The sequence below is a fragment of the Tenrec ecaudatus genome, chromosome 12 (genome assembly GCF_050624435.1).
Source record: "Tenrec ecaudatus isolate mTenEca1 chromosome 12, mTenEca1.hap1, whole genome shotgun sequence".
In the NCBI taxonomy this organism is placed as follows: domain Eukaryota; kingdom Metazoa; phylum Chordata; class Mammalia; order Afrosoricida; family Tenrecidae; genus Tenrec; species Tenrec ecaudatus.
Genome location: NC_134541.1, coordinates 46,287,702 through 46,310,312, shown reverse-complemented (window position 1 = coordinate 46,310,312; position 22,611 = coordinate 46,287,702). Strand labels below are relative to the sequence as shown.

Here is a 22,611-nt window from a genome sequence, read left to right as displayed (position 1 = left end):
CTCTTTCTTCCCCCATTCTTTTTCCTCATGAAACTTAATTCTGATTATCCTTCTTATTGTCCTCTTTTTTTTTTAACAATTTATTGGGGCTCATACAATTCTTATCACAGTTCATACATATACATACATCAATTGTATAAAGCACATCTGTACAGTCTTTGCCCTAATCATTTTTTTCTCCTCTTTTCTTTTTTTACATTTTATTAGGGACTCATACAACTCTTATCACCATCCATACATATACATAGATCAATTGTATAAAGCACATCCATACATTCCCTGCCCCAATCATTCTCAAGGCATTTGCTCTCCACTTAAGCCCCTTGCATCAGGTCCTCTTTTTTTTTCCCCTCCCTCCCTTTTTCCCCCTCCCTCATGTGCCCTTGGTAATTTATACATCATTATTTTGTCATATCTTGCCCTATCCGGAGTCTCCCTTTCCCCCTCTTATTGCCCTCTTGATGGATATTATTTTCCTTCAATTAAATAGCACCTATTTTTGAATATATATATTAAGAAGCATGAATTTGAGTGCTCAGTCACTATGAAGAAAATATAACAATCTCTAAGAAAGAATTGACATATATGATCATAGGTTTTATTTGTCTACTTGATTAAAAACTTAAAATACCCATTTCACTGGGATTTTTACTTTCATTTAATTTCATTTCTCTTTTCTGAAAAAAAGTGAATTCTATAATAACAACCTAAATGCTTTGTGGTTTGAACTCAGGTTACCTTACAATTAACAAAATTATAACCATATTTAACAATACAAGCTTCAATCTAATAGCCAGGTCTATATCTACATAATTGTAACTTCAGATTTCTATGACTCCACTGTCAATGTGTCATACTATGATGGCTTCTGTATTGCTACACTGATGGAAGCTATAGCACAGAATTTCAAACACCAGCTGAGTCACTCAGAGAGGACATGTTTCAGCAGAGCTGAAATGATTCTAAAATATATCTGGTAGAAGAGAGGGTGATAAAAGGAAGAAGTATTTGAAAAAGCAAACAAATTACAGGAGATAAGTGCAAAGTCAAACTATCCCAAATTAAAAGGCATATATGAAATTGTGAGAGCAAGAAGAGAAAGGGAAGAAGTGACATGGATTATCATAAGGCACCCAGCATTCTTATGTCAGCTTGGGCCAACCCCATTCCTCACACCTCTTGACTCTACTAGCAAGCAGGCTGTGACACAGCTCTGCCTGACACGGGCAAGCAGGCCTTGGCAAGGCTCTGTGCATAGCCAGCAAGTTCTCTGTACCACTGGGCACACCCAGCCAGCTCACAGTGCCTCAGGTGTACCTGGCACCACACCTTCTCATTGCAGCATGTATGCATTTCTGCTGACTACAGCAAAAAATCTCCTGAGCCCCCCCCCAAAATTATCCAAATTGAACACCCCCCTTTTTCTTATTAATCCGTCCCATTTCCTCTTTTTATTTCTTTAAAATTACCTTTTTTTCTCTCTTTTTCCATTTTTCAAATCTCATCTTCTTTCTCCCTTTGTTCCTTTTATTTTATGGTGTCTGTTATGTCCATTGTGTCAAAACTGGACAGTCAACTACCTGAAAACAACCCAGCACCTTTGCTAGCTCTAACAGCTGCACCTCATTGGCACAAAGATAGCAGTCAATCTCAATCCACACTAAAAAAACACAAGAAAGAGAGGCACAGGAAGTGAACAAGACTCAGACTCAAAGAAATTTTGTGATGAGGAAAGGGCTCTCAAGCTATCAAAAAAGACTTCAGAAGAATAATGCTCAGATACTTTCAGTGGCTTCCAAAATTTTGAGAGAACAATGAAAAGACTAGAAAAACTAAAAACCCTACAACAAAACTACCAACTAGAATTCCAGAAGATGAATAAGATAACAGAATTAGACAACAATTTAAAAGAGCAAAATAATAGAAAGAATGAAAAAATAAAATTAGTGAACTTGAAGACAAATTTGTCACCTGCAATCTATGAGAGAAACAATCAACACAAATAGGCAAAGAAGTCTGAAAAAAGTCTAAGACTTACTTATGTGGGACACTATCTATAGGAACAACTTACATCTCATGGTTATTCCACACAAGAAGAAACAAAAATATAGAGAGAGAATACAGTGAAAGAAGTGCTGCAACAAAACTTCTGTAATAGCATAAAAGGAAGAAACTATCCAGAAAATTGAGAGAAACAAAACAGATCCCAATAGAAAACATCGTGACATATCATAGTCAAACTTTCCAATATCAAGGACCTGGAGAGAATCCTGTCAGAAGATAAGGGGAAAAGAACAGTCACCTACATAAGAAAACCAGTAAGAATAAGCCTTATATCTCTTAGCAGAAACCATGCAGGCAAGAAAACAAAGAAATGGCATATATAAAACCTTGAAAGAAAAAATTGCCAACAAAGAATCTTATATCCAGAAAAATTATCTCTCAAATATGAAGAAGAAATAAGGGAATGTTCAAACAAGGAAAAATTAAAGGAATTTTTAAAAACAAGACAATAATTACAAAAATACTAAAAGGGGTACTCTGCATAGATATTAAAGGATAACATATAAAACCTCACCCAGAAATCAACACACCTAAAAACAGTGTTCAAGAGCAGACAGAAATATATAAGGTGTAATGAAACCAATAATATCACAAAAGGAGACATACAAAATAGCAAAATGACAGCAACAAACCCACACCATATCAGTAATGACACCAAATGTTAATGGATTAAACACACCAGTCAAGAGCTAGAGAGGAACAAAGTGTATAAGAAAACAAACCTCATTAATATATATTTACGAGAAACATACCTTAGATACAAAGAAAAATAGATTTAAAATCAAAGGATGGAAAAGAACATATCAAGTTCATGATAACCAAAAAAAAAAAAAAAAGAGAGAGAGAGAAAGAAAGCAGGATTGATCATCTTAATCGTCGATGAAATGACTTAAAAGAAATCCATCATGAGAAACAAAAAAGCACTTCATAATAATTAAAGGTACACTAGAACAGGAAGATATAATCTTAATAAGCATACGTGCACTCGGTGAAATATCCCAAACGTTAATCACACTCTTATAGAACTGAAAAGAGAATAGACAATACAACAATAATAACAGGAAACTACAAAATCATGAGGGAAAACATAATAAAGATATAGACGAACTGACAACACAATTAACAAACGTCATGCCCTGGACATATGCAGAGTACCCAACAATGCAACACTATGTATTATTTTCCTGTCCACAAGCAACATTCTCTAGAATTAATCATATCTTGGGCACTAAGCAAGCCTTAATAAATTTTAAAATATTGAGGCTTTACAATCTATTTTTTAGACCATAATAGTATAAGTCAGGAGTCAATAATGAGAGAAAGGGTAAAAACTCAAATACATGGAAACTTAGAAACTAATAGGTGATTAATTAAATAAGAAAGGAAAAAATGAAAATTGCTCTAAACAAATGAGAACAAAAATGCAACATACCAAAGGTTTTGGGACACAACAAAATCAGTACTCAGAAAGCAATTTGTGGCAATAAATGCTCAAAGGGAAAACCAAACTAAGCACCATAATCAATCATTTTCAACAACCAGAAGAACAACTAACTAAACTTCCAATCACCAGGAGAAAATAAATGATAACAATTAGGGCAGAAATAAATCAATTAGAAAAAAATAGAAATAAAATCAACATGAGAAGAAGTTTGTTTTTGAAAGGATTAAGAAATGGATGAACTACAAGCAAACAACACAGATAAAGAAGGAGAAGGTGCAAATGTAAAGAATAAAGGGTGAATGATGCAACATCATAACATTAAAATTAATTTTAAAAACCTAACACATTACTAAGAAAGACTGCACTACAACAAATTTTGAAAACATGAATGAAATAAACAAATTTCTAGAAATTAACATAAACTGATGTTGAAAACGTGAACCAACCTAAAACACAAGGAGAAATAGATCAGGCCAGTAAAAACAAACAAACAAACAAAAACACTCCAGTAAATAAAAGTCCAGGTCTAGTGGGTTCCACAGGATAACTGAAGGAAACATCCAGTGAAGATTTAACACCAATTCTGCACAAATTATTTTGGAATACAGAAAATACAGCAAACTTTCACATTTATTTTATGAAACAAGCTTAGCTCTGATAATCAAACCAGGCAAATACTCCATTTTCTCTTCAGATCATATAAATCTTTTGCCTTTTAAAACCAGGCAAAGATGCTACCAATATAGAAAACCAAAGTCCAATATCCTTCATGAACATAAATGGAAAAATTCTCACCAAAATACTGCCCAATAGAATTCAAATGATATGTATGTTAGAAAACACACCATGACCAAGTAGATTCACACCAAGTACAGAAGGATGATTCAACATTAGAAAAATTAATTTAATCCACCACATAAACAAAGCAGAAGAATAATATGATCATATCAATTGATGCAGAGAGGGCATTTGACAATGTCCAATACCCATTCAGCAAAATCGGAGTAAAAGGGAATTTATCAGCACGCACGATGAAGGCCATGTACACAAAACCAATGGCCAATATCTGACTGAATGGAGAGAAACTGAAAGTATTTCCCTTACAAAATGGAACCAGACAAGAATGTCCCTTATCACCACTCCTTTTTAACACTGTTCTAGAAGTCTTAGCCAGAACAATCAGATAAGAAAAAGAAATTTAAAGAATCCAAATTGGCAAAGAAGAAGTGAAACTATTTCCACATGATGTGATTTTATACACAGATATCCCACAGCCCCAACAAAAAATTGTGGGAAACGATCAAGAGATTCAGCGTGTGGTAGGATACGAGGTGGACATTTAAAAAAATTGTATCCCTATATTCCTAACTAAGAGAGCTCTGAAAAGGAAAACAGAAAAACGACAGCACTTACAATAGCCACACACACAAAAATGAAATACTTAAGAATAAACTTAACCAGAAAAGCAAAAGACTTAAACAAAGAAAACTACAGAGCACTACTGCAAGAAACCAAAAGACATCAGTAAAAACGGACCAGTATCTCATGTTCATGACTAGGAAGACTTAATCTTGTGAAAATGTCAGTACTCCCAAAAGCAATCTCTAAATACAATGCAATTCTTATCAATATCCCAACTCACTCTTTTTAAAAAATGTAAAAAACAAGTTACTGACTTCACATGAAGAGGAAAGTGACTCAGGATGAGCAAAGACCTTAAGGAGAACAAAGTAGAAGGTTGCTCACTTTCCAAACTCAGAACTTATTACATAGCCACAGTAGGTAAAACAGCCTTATATTGGTACAATAATGTATACATAAACTAATGGAACAGAATAGAGAGCCCAGAAATAAATTCAACCATCTACAAATCACTGATATTTGACAAATACCCAAAAAATTAATGAAAAAGAGGTAAATTCTTAAAAAAATTAATAGTCTAGCAAAAACACACACCAGATTTCCATTTGTAGAAGAATGAAACAGGATCCATACCATAAAAATAAACTCAACATAGTTCATTTACCTAATTGTAAATCCTGAAGCTACAAAGATCATCAATGAAAAAATAGGAACGGATTTACTGGACCTATCCCAGAGGATAGACATACTATAAAACATAAGATGGAATCATACATGGTAGATGGAAAAATAGATGACTTGTACCTACTAAATATAAGACATTTATGTGCATCAAAATATTTCACCAGAAGAGTAAAAAGACAACCCTCAGAGTGGGAAGAAAACATTTTGGGCAACAACACAATAGACGATATTAATCTATAAAATCTATATAAAACTGTAACATGTCAATAAGAAAAATATTGAATAACCCAATTAAAAAGTAGTCAAAGGACATGAACAGACAGTTCACTTAAGATGACATCCAAATGGCCAGCAAATCTATGAAGAAATGGTCATGAGCAGTAGTCATCCAGGAGATTCGAATAAAGCACCAATGAGACACCTTACACAAACAATGACAACCAAGTTTAAAAAAAACAAATGATTGACAGGCTGAGGAGAAATCAGAACCCTCGTACACTGCTGGTGGGACCGTAAGTGTGGGCAATCACTCTGGAAAGTGAGGACCTCAAACAACTGGTAATAGAAATTACATATGGCCCCAAAATCCCTTTGTTGGTCATATACCCTAAGGAAGTATGAGTCAGAATATAAACAGATACATGAACACCCATGTTCAGGGAGGCACTATTGAAGCCTTTCTAAATTCATTTCTCGGTCTGTCAAGTTAGCTATTGAATCATTAACCTTAGCTGATTCTTTTAGTTCCAAAAGATTTGCGTTTGTATTGACATAATGAAGACTCATCTCTACCACGCCTTCTTGCTTCAACACTGAGGGCAAACATTTTCTCTGATTGGTAGCTTTGCTTCTTAATAATTTGCATGCTGTTTTTTTGGTTTCTGTTTTTGCACTTGTCTTTATTTTGAAAATGTGTATGTGACCATGTATCACTTTAATAATAAAATAAAAGCCAAATGTACAATAAGGAAAAAAAAAGAAAATGGCAAGAAGACAGTGCTGTTTTTGTTGTTAGCCATCCAGTCTGAACCATAGCAACATTATGACAAAATGAAACACTGTCTGGACCTTCAATCAACCTCACAATTTTTCCTATACTTGAACCCATTGCTGCAGCCATGGTGTTACTCCATCTCATTGAGGGCCTTCCTCATTTCCACTGCTCCTCTACTACACATGATGTCTTCACGGACTGATCTCTCCATGAAACGTGTCCCAAGTATGTCAGATGAAATCTCACATCCGTGTCTCAAAGGAACACTCTTGCTACACTTCACCCAAGACCGATCAATTTGTCCTTTTAGTGGTTCATGGTATTTTCAATATTCTTCTCCAGCACCACAGTTCAAATGCATCAAATCTTCTTCTGTCTTCCTTAGTCAGTGTTCAACTTTCATAAACATATGAGGCAACTGGAAATATCATGGCGAGAGTCAAGCCTACCCTCGTCCTTAAATTAACGTTCTTGTTTTTCAATACTATAAAAATGTCTTGTGCAGCAGATTTACCGAATATAGTGTTAATTGTAGATTCAAGCAAGACAAAATACTTCAAGGTTTTCTTCATATATCATGATCTTGCAATCCATACTGAATAATGCATTCTTGATCTTCATCAGCAAGTGCTTCAAGTCCTCATTTTCAGCAAGCAAGGTAGTGTCATCTGTGTATTTCAGGTTGTTAATAAACCTTCCTTTAATGCCACATTCTTCTTCAAACACTCCAGTTTCTCTAAGGATTTGCTCTGCATGCAGATTGATAAGTATGGTGAGAGGATACAACTCTGTCACACATCTTTCCTGATTTTAAACCATTCAGTATTCCCTGTTTCATTTGCAAACTACACTTTGATCCATGTATAAGTTCCACACGAACACTATGAAGTGTTCTAGAATTTCCATTTTTCTCAAGGTTATCCATAGATTGTTATGATCCATACCTTCAAATTCCTTGGCATAGTAAATAAAACACAAATAAACATTTGGTATGCTCTGCTTTGAACTAAGGTCCATCTGACATTAGCAATAATATATCTTGTTCCAAATAATCTTCTGAATCTGGCCAGAATCTCTGGAAGCTCCTTGTCAATGTAATGCTACAACTGTTATTGGGTGATCTTCAGCAAAATCCTATTTGCATGTGATATAAATGATATTGTTCTATAATTGAGAATTCTGTTGGGTCACCTTTCTTTGGAATGGGTAAAATTATAGATCTGTTCCAATCAATTAGCCAAGTAGCTGTCTTCCAAATTTGCTGGGAGAGATGAGTGAGTGTTACAGTGCTCCATCAGCTGGTTGAAGCATTTCGATGGGTATTCCATCAATTTATGGGCCTTTATTGTGCCTAATACTTTCAGTGCAGCTTGAACTTTTTCCTTTAGAACCATTGGTTCTTGCTCATATGCTACCTCCTGAAATAATGTAATGTCTATTAGTTCTTTTTGGTACAGTGAGTCTATATATTCTTTCCACCTTCTTTTGATGTTTCCTGCATCATTCAATATTTTGTCCATAGAATCTTTTAAGATTGCAAGTTAACATTTGAATTTTTTCTTCAGTACTTTCAGCTTGAGACATGCCGAGTTTGTTCTCCCTTTTTGGTTTTCTTACTCTAGGTTTTAGCACATTGTATTATAATTTTTATCTTTCCTTTTTTTTCCAAATGAATTTTAAGTTTTTATTATATAGGAGACCTTTTAAAATTATTTATTCAAAGGTAGTGATTATATATATTTAAACTGTTGAGCTTTATCACTTATATTTGGCATGATTTTTCTTTTTAATTTTTTAAATCATTTTATTGGGGGCTCATACAACTCTTATCACAATCCAAACATACATCCATTGTGTCAAGCACTTTTGTACATTTGTTTCCCACATCATTCTCAAAACATTTGCTTTCTACTTGAGCCCTTTGGTATCAGCTCATTTTTTCCCCTCCTGCCCTGCTCCGCCTTTGAAATTTTCTATTTTGCTCTTTATCATTTTTTCCATTTAATTTAGCTACTCAACAATCAAAAGCAATTTTCAGTCCCTTCAATCACCCACTTTGATCTGTTCTTTCTTTCCTGTCTTTTTAATGACCCTTTGCTTTCTTTATGAATGATGGTTTTGATGTCCTCCCTCAGCTCATCAGGTCTTCAGTCACTCATGGTCAATGGATTGAATCTATTCTTCTCAAACTGCAGATGAGAAAGGATCAAGTTTGTATTTTGGAAATGTTTTAATTTTCTTCAGCTTTAACCTGAATTTAGATATGAGCAATTGATGATCTGATCCACAGTCGGCCCTGGCCCAGTTTTAGCTGCTAATGTTGAACTTCTCCATATCCTCCTCCCACGGATGTACTCAAATCTGGAGAAGTCCACAGTGTATAACTGCCTCATGTGTTGTTGAAGAAGGGTCTTTGCTATGCACAAGCTGTTGGTCTTGCAAGTCTGTCATGTGAGCTGCAGCTTTGTTTCTATTACCCAACCATATTTTTCAACTATTATTCCATCCTCTTTGTTTCCAGCTACTGCATTCCAATTGCCAATAATTATCAATGTATCTTTAATTTTTTTTCCTCAGGCGGGAGAACACCAGGCCGATCAGCTGCTACTCAGGGGCGCAGGAGGCGCCCCCAGCTTCAGCGGAGTCCTGGCTGAACCAGAGCGTCCAGCTGTGTTCCGCATTAGGGTCTTGCCCAGCCAGCAGCTGGAAGGCGTCTGGTTGGTCAGGTCAGGCGTGCTGTGGGGCCGGGCGGAGGCCACGTGGGGGATGCCCAGGACCCGGAAAACGGTGACGGCTGCGCTTCTGCCCGTGGTCACCCAGCAGCGCCATGAGCTCTCGGGTTGTCGCGTTGAAGGGTCTCGGGGGGCTGGCCTTCCAGGTCTTGGACCTTGTCCTTGAGAAACTTGTAGCAGCAGCGGTGGTGGCGGCACTAAGGTGGCAACACGCGGGTGGTGGGCAGCGCTTGGCGGCGGTGGGTGGCCGCCGCAGCGAGCGCGATGCAGAGGGCTCCAGAAGCGTGGCCAGCAGCAGCTCCGTCTCCCGGGTGCTCCAGGGCGTGCGCTGCATGATGGAAGATTTGATCCATTTTCTACTGAAGTCATTGGTAGGACTCTAATTTCTTCACAACTAGCTTTTGTTGCTGGTGTACAAATTTGAATAATAATTGTATTGATTAGATTTCGTTGAAGGTGGATATATATAATCCAATCACAGAAAGCATTGTACTTCAAGATTAATTTTTAATGTCTTTTTGGACAATGAATGGCACCACATTCCTCTTTACTGGGTCATTTCTGAATAGTAAATTACATGATTTTCTGATTCAAAGTGACAAATAGTCCATTTCAGCTCACCGATGCCTTGGATACGGATCTTTATGTGTTCTATTTCATTTTTGACAATTTCACAATTTCCTAAATTCATAATTTGAACATTCCAAGTTCTAATCATTAGCATCTATTTGCAGGTTTTTCTCATTGCCTTGAGTTGTAACCCACCAGCAAATGAAGATTCTGAAGTCACCACTCCTGCAGGTGTTACTCGCATCACCATGGTCTACTCCACTTTGAGAAAGTAGCCCCTCCTCAGTCACATTTTGAGTGCCCTGGGCCCAAGGGGCCCGCTCCCCAGCACTGTCCCCAACAATGTTCTGCTTCCATTCATTAGGCATTAGTATCTGACAATTAAGATTTTCAGTGGCTTTCTCCAAAGTGGGCAGTTGATTCCAACTTTGTTTTCTGGAAGTTCCACTGAAACCTGTTTGCTTTGGGTTACCCTGTTGGCATTTCAAGTACCAGTGACATAGCTTCCAGTACCATAGCAACACACGTGTCACTACAGTAGGACACATTGACAGACAAGTGTGGAAGATGATGGAAAAGCCCAAAGTCCGAATAGTAAAAGAATGAATAAAGAAAGTTTGATAGATACATACAATGGAACATTATGTATCACTAAAAAACCATGAGGAACGTCTGAAGAATGTAATGGATCTAGAGATCATTATGCTGAGTGCAATTAGTCAATCACAAAAAATTAAAATTATATGAGATCACTGGCAGAAGAAGAAGAGGAGGTGGAGGAGGAGGAGAAGAAGAAAGATAAACATTTTTATATATAACAGACTTTGGAGTCTGCCATAAGGGGTTGGGTAAAAGAAGCAGGGTAAAGTAGTGGATTAGACTTGAAGGTTGTTAACTCTGGTAAAATGGAAGAGGGAGAAGGGAAATCAAAAAGTGCGTGAATGGTAAACTATTAGGGAAGATGATGAATAGTTGATAATCTGAAGTGTAAAATAAACATCTACCTGTTACCATCAAAATTATTAAATAAATTTAAAAAGGTAAATATGATAAATAAAAAATAAATATAATTTACAAATAGATATATTACAGATTCACATTTCTCATTAGCATACCTTTGGAATTGGTTTTAATATAAAGAAATTTGAAAAGAAGTAAAGAAAAATATTTAGGGACAATCTGAATTATGGTTGGGAAAAGTCATTCTGAATTCCAAACCAAAGATAAATACCAATAAGAAAAGACAAATCAATTTAGCAGCATAATTATGAGAGTAAATAAAAAAAGAACTACAACTAAGATTTCAGTCCACACATGCATGTGTTTATTCCAAACAATAACATGTTTAGACTATAATTAGTGATTGACTGCAGATAAGTTCTCTCATTAATGCAAGGGTTTTTTAAAAAAATCCATGGATAAGATGGAATTAAACATTAATAGAACTTTAACTTGGGTGAAAGCATGTGGGAGAGTATTTTAGAAGAAAGAGAAGACAGAAAAAGGAGGGGACAGGGTAAGCTCTTGGATGGTTTTATAAGTAGTCTAAGTTGCTGAATATGATGAAATGATTATCTGAACTGTAAACTTCCACCTTTCACAATACAAGTTTCAAAAATTCAAGAGAATTCTTCCATAAAATTCTTGAAGCCACTTCATATACTTGCATTATTCTCATTAGAGTGCCTTAAAAAAAAATTGATACTTTCTGTGAGAGAAAATATTTTAAGACAGACTTAATATCAAATTTTTACTGAAACTCAAGTAGATATTTTCCCAAATAATTTAAACTTTACAATAAGCTTACAGGAATGCTGCCCTACCTAAAATAACAGCTTTTAGAAGAATAATTTATTTAAAGTAAGGTAGAGAAGACCATCAGCTTTGACAAAGGAAGACAGTGTAACTGAGGTCCAGAAAGCAGTAAGAGACAATAGAATGCACACAGGTGTGATAGCTACTGTAGTTAGCATCTCACAGAGTTCAGCATTTCCAGATTTAAGTAACTCCTGTAGCCTCAGCAAGCTGTGGCTCCACGGGTACAAAAGAATCAGAGAAGATCAGTTAGCTTTTAAATGAAATGAAGTGAATGAAGACAATTTTATACAACCACATGCAACTAGGGATGAGTATGGGATTTATCAATTTAATCCAGAAAACAAGGTTCAATCAAAACTGTAACTACTGCACTTCATGTCATAGATGTACCTAGAGAACATTTTGCTGAGTGAAATCAGGCCATTACCAAAAGACAAATATCATATATGACCCCTGTTACAAAGAAAAAAAAATCAAAACAAAGGTTGCCATACCAAAAGAAACAGACTTTCAGGATTACCAGTGGGGGTAGGGCAAGGAACAGAAGATGAAACAATAGGCTAGAGGTCCTTAGGTGTTGGCTTAGGTGAAGGGGGAGATAGGATGCTGCAAGACAGAGAAATTAAAGTGGGGGTAGGCACTATTTGGAAGTTGGATAACTAGTCTAAGGTGTGCAATACAAAATGATGATATGAAATACAATCCCCCACTAAATTCACAATGTTAAAATTCTTAACACAACAACAGTGGCTTTGTTGGAAACTTCTGGGCTAGTTAAATAAAGGTAGAGATGTCAGTTCAGAAGATTTTAATGACTGCTTTGAGATTTCAAAGAATATTCTTGATAACTTTTCCAGAATACACAGGATGATCACATGGACTTATTAGTACAAAGTTTTAAAAAATTAAAATACCTATTGGTGAGAAAAATGTCAAGAATATTGTCCTGGGATTTTTTTGACATTTAATAACACATCTGCTTATTCATTGAGGGTATCAACAGCTGCCCTATGAAAATTTTGCTAAGAAACTTTATCCCTTCTGATTTACAGCAGTGATATTTTCCTTTCAGGCTTCATTTTGTTCCCCAAATTCAAAAACTATTGAGAAGGAATAGGATTGGAGTCCCCCTAGGTTGACAAAACTGCCATTTTTCTGTGGAACAAATCATAGATCACAGAATTCGTCAGGGAAATTACGGAGATGCAACCACCTCCTTCAGAAGTATATATACAAGATAGAGAATCTGTTACATAATAGCTGAGCATTTTGATATGGCTATTTAATGTTTCTGTAAATTTATAGCAATCTTTCTGCTTTTATTAATATTGTGAGATTCATTGAAGTCAGTTCTGATTCATACTGACCCTATGCATAACAAAATAAAATACTGTCTACTACTGCCTTAACTTCACAATCCATCCTATGTGTGTTAGACAGGGTTCTCTAGAGAGACAAAACTAGATTGCTAGTAATTTTCTATATATATTTATAAAGATAGATATATAACAAGAAATGAACTATTAAATTATATACAGATAGATAAATTATAAAGCAGTACAAATGGCTCAGTGAAACTCACTCCCCTGAGAGAGTTGTGAGTGACACTAGCAGTCCTTTAACTCTTGAGGGCCGCCAGTTCCTCCTCTGTAGAGAGAGAACTGGGCTATATATACCCAGGCAGCAAACAGCAAGGCAGGTCACCAACTGTCACTCCCCAGCTACAGAGATGTACATTCCAATCATGTGGGTTTAAAGGGACCTCAACTTACAGCAACACAGTCCACAGGTTAGGCGTCCCACAGGTAGTGTTCCCTTTAAATTGAGGCGCAGAACAAGCAAGGCAACTGCACGCTGGTCCAATGATTAAAGAGCGAGAGACAAGAAAGGCTAGGCTCACCGAGCCATTTATCTCTCTGCCCTTCAATTAATCCCACTTGTGTTTATCAGCCAGGCTGGCACAATAAACTATCACAATCCACCCCTTGCTAACCTGGCATCTGTAAACAATTCTTTAGCCATATATACTATATAATTTCCAGACATTGATGAAATCACACTTATACTTATCTTCAATCATCTATTACACATTTAAATGAAAACACACTGTGTCAAAATGTATCTGATATATCACACCTGAACAAAGGAAAGATATGCAATAATCACATAAAAAGAAAATACATTGACAAATACAAACCTCGCTTTTGGAATTGATCACATGGTCATAATTGATAGGTAGAACTACCTTCTACTACTACCCATTCTGTATTATCTTTGCCCCCGGCAAGCACCTCAGCTGGCTGTGTTTTTTTGCCTGGTGGGGTGACCCAGACCTTCATTCCTGATGAGAAAGCCCATTGGTGTAGCCATCGTGTCAGTTCATCTCATTGACGGTCCTGCGGTTCATTGTACCTCTTGTTTACTAAGCATCATGGCTTTCTCCACATGACCAGTCATTTAAGTCTCACCCTTCTTGCTTCCAAAGAATTTTCTACTTTTGGATCTGCCCTCATAAAAATTTTTCTATAAAATTTACTTCCAACGTGATTTACCAAATATAAAAGACAGCTTCTACATCATATTTTCTTAATTAAAGTATATCCAGCTACTAAATGGTTATCAACTCATCTCAATATTTGGTTTAATTATGACATTTACAATTACCGAAGTAAAATATACACTAATACTATTTCCTTCCTTTACCCTTGATTGTTATTTTTAGCTGCCATTGAGTTAATGCCAACCTATTTGACCAACAGGGTTGTAATTGCTTGACTTTTAAAATTCATAATTCAACAGTATTTCCTGCAAACAATTCAAGTAAATATTATAGTCCCTAAATATTGTAGGACATAAGATGCAAACTCTTTCATGCCTTCATATATTTGTCTATCAGTATGTACATCTTGAAAAACACTTATAATTATCTTGTATCATTCATTAAAAATAATTTTTCTGATATAAGAATGATGAGGGTCGTCGACAATACAAGATGGAAGAGAATCAGAGTAATTAACAAGGCATTGACCTGCACCAGGAAAAATCACACCAAACACCTGATTTCATGGTAGCATCAATTGAAACCCATTAGCTAGTACAAAAATCATGTAATCCATCAAATATTTGATGTGTTTTTCCCCTGGTTCCCTGTATGAATCTTTGTACATAAGCACTAATTATGTAAAGCCAGACTCCACAGACTGTAACACAATTAACTCAGGCTTTGCCTTTGTACAAATCTTGGCATGAAAGCTGCAGTCCAGAAGGCTGGATCTCCAAGAACTCAGAAAGCAGAAAAACCCAGCCCAGAAAACACCTGAAGGGAAGGCAACTGAAAAGAAAGCACAAAACGCTATTATAAAAGTATTAACATTTCTATTTCCCAAGCTGGAAAAAAAATCTTGCCACAGATCTCTGTATGTAACTTCCCCAATAAATATGGATCTGATTAATCCAGCCTTTTCTGATCCTACTTTCAGAATATAAACTTGTGCTCCACGGATCGTTCCTGCACTTGTTCAGTAGGTGCTCAAGAATTAAGTAGCATGGTTTTGCCATCATTGCTGACTGCGGATATCTTCTAGGCATTATATGAAGCGCTGCATTCATCAGAGTTCTCCAGAGAAGAACTTGTAGGAGATAAGGATGAGTCAGAAAGGGGCACAAAGTGCAAGTCAGTGGCAAAAGATTTCTCTGGAGGATACTGAGGCAGGGCCTTGAAAACCAAATTAAAGAGTGAGTCCCTGATGCTATCAAATGGAGAGCCATTAAAATTATACAAACAGAAAAATAACATGAGAAGATTTGCATTTTGTAAAGAGTAATCTGACTGTATCTGGAGAACAAGTGAAGTTGAAAGGAAAGCCATCAGGCATCTACTGCAGTATTCTAGGTGAGAAATGATGTGGCTTTTAAGTTTGTGCCTGTAAAGCTAATGAAAAGAGCCTACCGAGTATGGAATCTTGAACTAAAAGAATATTAAATATCAACAGTACTAAATGAGACTGAGAAATCCAGAAAAAAAGATGTTATGGGGACACGGTGAGAAGCGTTTTAGTGGAAACTCTTGGGGAAGCCAGATGGACAATGCCTCAGAAATACCTATGTACAAATTAGGAAAAATTTTAATTTTGAAGGAATAAATGGAATAAATATTTAGGAGAAATTTTTTAATTGTTTCCCCTTGATCTAGTGTAGTCAAATTAGCCTTGAGCCATAATTAACAAAGACTCATCCCAGAGTGAGCGGGGGAAAGTCAGAAACAGCAACATTACAGTAACGAGTTAGAGGGGGATTATCAGACATATTTCAGTTTAAGTCTTTAGTACAAATAAGTTCCAGATCTGCTTCTACTTTCCACCACAAATTGATCTCTCCCTAATTTATTTGTCACACTGCTATCAAAGGTTTCTTATTGACACCTATCTTATTACATCATTTCCCTCTGAAACATTCTTCAAAGAATTCTCACTTTCTCCAATAGAAAGGGGGAAAAAAGTGTGAGCCTCTGAAGGTGAGATATAAAGCACTCCATGATCCTGCCTCCACCTGTATTTGTTGCAAGCACTCTGGACACATATGGCTCCAAGTTGAACCATGCACCCACTTGCTTCCCTGGCTTCTATGCCTTTCTTTTGACCCTAGCATCTTAGATATAGCTCTGGAAAGAATTTCAAAGTTCTGCATAGCAACTATTTACTGGTTTTCCTTTATACTACATACTCATGCAATGTACCCAGAAATAAAAATGAATGACCTCCTTATACCTGCAAAACCTTCATGAAACTCGAGAGAATTATGTATAGTGAAAAAGGCAATCAAAGTGCTCCATGATGTATTATCTCATTAATATGATATTCTTAAAACGACAAAAATAGAGACCAGAGAGGAGGATGGTGAGAGGAGTAAGAACACAAAGGCATATGTGGTAAAGTAAAATTGCTTCAATACGACTTCTATCCATGGCTTTGTAACAATTACCAAAAGATTTGGTGGGATCATGCAAATGGGGTATGTAAAACACTAATAGGAAGAATTGGTCAGTTTTAGCATTCTTTTGAGCATAAGAGAGCCATAGAAGAAGCAGAAATAGGAAATGCCCAAGCCATCTAGAAATAAGAGTCACCATCAGAATAGGTAGGAGATCCCTACCTAAAGTGGCAGAAACAACAGAGGCAACAGGAACACAGCACTGAGAACGTGAGATACACAAGAGAACCAACAACAAGACTGAGGCAGAGCAGAGGAGCGGCACAGAGACTGTGAGGCATAATGGTGCTTCCTGGCACATGGAACAAGGCAGAGGCAAGAGGAACCCATCAGTGAGAAGCTGGGGACTGGAAAGAGGTATGTGGCTGCTGGCATGACTGAGAAAAGGTGCTGTGGACAAGAGGTTTAATGCTTTCTGATCCTAGCTATGGTAACCTGTGAAATGCCCAAATAAACCTCTTTGAGTTCTATGTAGCCATTGCAACGAACTATTGAATGGAGCAGAGAAGTAGAGTTTCCTGGAAAGGAGGGTTGGTGTCAGATTAGGGTAAAGGAATTTGAAAGGTGGAGGTAGATCTGACCTCTGCCTTGTGGCAATTGACCTTGGGCTGGTGTGGAGTTGGATTTGCTTCTCCCTTGTGTATACAGGTCAGAAGCGACCCACACACAGATGCTTCAGAGTAGAATAATGACGTTCTCACGTGATGATGATAGAGTATTATATCTCGACTGTGGTTGTGATTATATAAATCTACATATAAAATAAAGTTGCATAGGACAAAACACACAGAGACAAGCTGTCACCATTGGAAGAAACTCACAAAGGTGAAGAGTACACATTGACTGCTATTTTTCGCAGTTTCCTATATTTGCTTCTAAATAAAAAGTTTAAACAAAAAATGCTGCTGAGTATAAGAACCTGAGTTTGAACTTCAGTCATTTGGGTCTACAACTTGTGCTTTATCTTGTATGTCAGGTACTATTTAGAAAATGTGTGGGCACACAGAGGAAGAAATATATTGGACTTGATTGTACTGATGGTTGCACAACTTACATGAATGTGATTGCACTATCAAAATATATGTTAATTTTACATCGATTAAATTGTTTAAAATAAACAAATGAATTATCTGATTAATTAAAAACATATCAAGTATGCATAATACCATACAGAGAAGAAATAAATGTGCAGAAGACTTGTCCTGGGCTTTTTTTAGTTCAAGTACCTGGGTAATGCAAATGTGCGATGCCGACCACGGCCAATTTATAATCATCACAGTCTCAGTGCTGAGCCACCATTGCCAAATGATTTGGGGGAGTGAAAGATTTAGCTGACCTTCAGGTTTATTTGTCATGTCCTTATACACTGTGGTGGCAGCTATTACAACATTATTATACATACAAGATAGAATATGATAGAACTAAAATAGTGATGGGACAGTGCAGGGGCAGCAAATTATGTAACATGGGTTTTCCAGCCAAAGTCTCTAACTCCCAAAAGACCTTTCTCTACGTGGATATGGTAAGAAGGTGGTAAAAGGTGGGGAAATATACTAATAGGATTAGCCTGTGAGTAATTATAATTACAAGATGCCCTGTAATGGCATCTTGGTGTGTATAAAACGAGCCCTCTGAGAAGCAGGAAAAGGGCTGTTATTACGAGCAAGAGCCAGGAGGGAAGTGTATCTTTTGGACCTGAAACCCCTGTGCAGCGAGCTTCCTGGATCTAGAGACAGCTAGCTGTACCATCAGAGGATCAGTGGCAGAACCAGGAGCCAGAGCATGGAACAGAATGATGGACTTCCCAACCCAGGGAGCAGGTTAAAGGAGTGGGGTTTTGTTTTGTTTTGGGTTTTTGGGAGGTTTATTTTTGGCAGGAGCCTGCATTACAGATATGGTGCCTTGGGCACTTCATTGGGGAAGTTAGATACCCAGCTTTGTAGAAGTGGACCTGAATGCATTCCAGCTGAGGATTACTGGAGTGGGGTGTTTCTGGGCACTTAATTCAGGAAGTTGAGTTTACTGACCAATGAAACTTGAGCTGAATGCCTTCTTGCTGACGCTTACAGCAGAGTGGTGTGCCCCTTTGGGCATCTATTAGCAGACCTGAAACTTTGTAACATGTCCTGGTAAACAACTACCCTGAGCATTTCTCACAACCTGTTTCAGTCCTTAATAAACACATTAATCATGGGTTTCTGTGTAACCAACACAATAGATATTAGAATCTAGAGAGATGATGTATGAAGTAGGGAATATTAATTAAGGCAGCACAGATGGTTATTATGACATACTTTTATTTTATTTTTAATAAAAAGTAATAAAACATTTTGTCGGTATTGACCAAATAATACTTTTAAAACCGGTGCTAAATTGGTTCCCTTTGTAAATGCTGAATGTGCTATTTAAAATTGGCCAGACATGTTAGAAATTCTGTTGTATTTTTAGTTCAATTAGCAATTATATAGTACCCAGTGTTTAGTAGGGCTATAAAAGCAAGACATTGCTTTAGGTGGTGACATAAGAAGTAAAAAAGATATACATCTGTGGTTTCAATTTTTAAAAAAGAAGAAAGATCGTCATTACTGCTATTGAGTCTGCTGACAAGTCTACTAGTGTGTTCATGACAAGAACAGAAGAGCACCCAAGAGCACCTTTAAGTAATGTGAAGAGAAAGCCAATGTCATCAATTGTACTTTGGAGGACAGAATCAGGATCAATGGCTAGAAATAACAAAAATATGCAAGAGCCTGGTGGTTCATATAAAACCATTTACATTTTTAAGCTCCTATTTATAGACTGTAGAGTAGAGCACAGACACTAAGGATCTTTGTAAAGATTTTCTACAGTAATCCATCAACAATTCAGCGATCTAATGCCCTGGTCGCCAAATGAACTACATATCTTCTAGAGTCAGAACGTGAACTGCAGCACATATATAAAATAAATCTTCAGTTTCTTAAATAAATATGAGAAATACATAAGAAAACGTTCCCCTAAAACATCTCATTCCTATTTATGACAAGAATTAAACAGTAAGTACACGTATAATAAGTCACAGAAACATTACTACTCACCCGCATTGACTATGGCGTCTATCTCTAGTACTGTGATGTCACCTCGATAGAGAGAAACTTTTTCACTCAAACTTTTCTTCTCCTGTGATTCTTCCTGAGGATTTTCCTCTGTAACAAAAATGATCATGTTAATAATATTCTTAAGTAATTTAATAAAGGTAACTTTAGTACAAGAGTCAATATGAATCTCATCCAAACAATTAGGTAGAAATAAGTATGTAATTACCAGAGTTGTGGCTTATCTTCTATTTATTTTATATTACTCAATCCAAATGCAGTATCCTGTATAATGGACATAATACACTTAGAAATGGTATACAGGTCAGCAAAAACACTCACCATTTGTTATTATTATAAAAGGGTCCATGTTAAAATTATATACCACGAGTTTTACAGAGAGAAAAGAGCTGTGAAACTATCAAAAATGAAGCTTTCTAATATACTTCTAGAAAAGGTGATTTACAAACTTAAATTTTTCCAAGCACTTATGAGCTGTGCAATTTTTTATGGAATCGGATACCATATATACTCAAGTATGAGCCGACCCGAATATCAGCTGAGGCACCTAATTTTACCACAAAAACTGCTTTAAAAATGTGCTGAAAAACTCGGCTTATACACGAGTATATATGGTAATAATTATTCACTAAAACAGTGTCAAATGAACATGCATGGATGAGCATCTCAGATAAGATATCTGGAGGAGTAGAGAGAAGAGGCCACAAGTCACTTAAATTGTCTTTAGGCCCGAATAGACAAAGGAAAAAAATTGGTCAAAAATAAGAATAATTTGTGGCCATTAGAATGAACCTTTCTTTCTGTGTCTTCTTCACAGAAATCACTTCATTCCTTAAAAAAAGTGGTAGTCTTAAGGGAAAAGGCCTTTGACTGGTAATCACAAGGTTGGCAGTTCAAATCCACAAGTCACTCCACAGGAGAAAAATGAGGCTACCAAAAAGATTTACAGTATTATAAACAAACTACAGATAACCTTTTGAACAATGGGAATTTCAGAACACTTCATAGTGCTTATGCAGAACCTGTACATGGACCTTGAAGCAGTTGTTCAAACAGATCAGTACTGTATGGTTTAAAATCAGGGAAGTTGTGTGTCACCATACTTATTCAATCTGTATGCTGAACAAGTATTCAGAGAAGCTAGATTATATGATGAAGAATGTGGCATCATGACTGGTTATTGCTATTGTTAGATGACATCAAGTCCATTTTGGCTTATAGGGACCCTATGAATAAAATAAAAACTGCCTGGTGCCAGCCTCACAAATGTTCTTATGTTGGAGCCCACTGTTGCAGCCTCTACGTCAATCATATATAAAGGACTTTCCTTTTTTCACCCCTGCCCCTGTACTTTTCAAAGCATGATGTAGTCTTCCAGGGACTGGCTTCTCCTGACAATATGTTCAAAGTACATAAGACAAAGTCTCACCATCCTTCCCAGTAAGGAGAACTTTGACTGTTTCTTCCAAGACAGATCTGTTTGTTCTTTTGACAGTCCATGGTACTTTCAAGATTCGTCACCAGCACCATAATTCAAATGAATGTATTCTTCTCCTATCTTCTTTATTCAATGTCCACAGTTCAAGCACATATGAGGCAATTGAAAATAAAATGGCTCGAGCCAGGCCTATCTCAGTCTTCCAGGTATCCTCCTTGATTTGTAACACTCTAAAGATGTCTTGTGCAGTAGATCTACCCAATACAACACATTGATTGATCTCTTGACTGCTTTCATGAACACTGTGATCCAAGCAAGATAAAATCCTTGAAAAATTCAATCTTTTCTCCATTTATCATGGTGTTAACTATGGATTAGTCCAGTTATGAGTATTTTGGTCTTCTTTACATTGAGTTGTAATCCATACTTACCATATATACTCTAGTATAAGCCAACCAGAATATCAGCAAAGCACCTAATTTTACCATAAAAGCTGCATTAAAAATGTGCTGGAAAAATGTGCTTAAAAGCTCGGCTTATACACAAATACATATGGTAAATCTAGAATCCTTGATCTTCACCACCAGCAAATGCTTTAAGTCCACCTCACTTTCAGGAAGCCATGTTTTGTCATCTGCTTATCGCAGGTTGTTAATAAACCTTCCTCCAATCCTAATGCCACATTCTTCTTCATATAACCCAGTTTCTCTGTTGATTCACTGAGTATATAAATTGAATAAGCATGGTAAAAAGACACAACTCAATGAACGCCTTTCTTGATTTTGTACCATGCAGTACTCTCTTATTCTGTTCACACAACTCCCTCTTGATCCATGTACAAGTTCATCATGAGTACAATGAAGTGTTCTGGAGTTCCCATTCTTTTGATCCAAACATTCAAATGCCTTGGCATAGTCAATAAAACACAAGAAAACATCTTTCTGGCATTTTCTGATTTCACCTAAGGTCCCTCTGACATTAGCTATGATACACCTTGTTCCATGTCCTCTTCTGAATTCAGCGTGGACCTCTGGCAGCTTCTGGTCAACATACTGCTGCTACTGTTGTTGGATAATCTTTAGCAAAACTTTACTTGTGATAGAAATGATACTCTTCTATAATTTGAGCACTCTATTGGGTCACTTTTCTTGAGAATGGGTACAAATATGTATCTCTTCCAGTCAGTTAGCTGAGAAGTTGTCTTCCAAATACTTTGTTGAAACATTGCAAATGGTATTCTACCAATTCTTGGCGCCTTGCTTTCTGAAATGTTGCTGATGAAATGTTGGTATGTCCACCAGCTCCTTTTGGTACAATGGCTCTTGGGTATTCTTTCCATCTTTTAATCCTCTTGTATCATTAAACATTTTGCCCAAAGACTCTTTCAGTGTTGAAACTTGAGGCTTGAATTTAGTTCCTTC

The 22,611-nt window shown here is 36.6% G+C and overlaps 1 protein-coding gene across 1 annotated transcript in view; it reads right to left on the bottom strand.

The window, feature by feature from the left end:
• LOC142422649 (ADP-ribose glycohydrolase MACROD2-like) overlaps nt 1–22,611 on the bottom strand; it is a 717,500-nt gene that overhangs the window by 611,539 nt on the left and 83,350 nt on the right. The window contains exon 3 of the mRNA XM_075527975.1: nt 19,735–19,842. Coding sequence (XP_075384090.1) covers nt 19,735–19,842 — 108 coding nt within the window. The remainder of the gene's footprint in view (nt 1–19,734; nt 19,843–22,611) is intronic.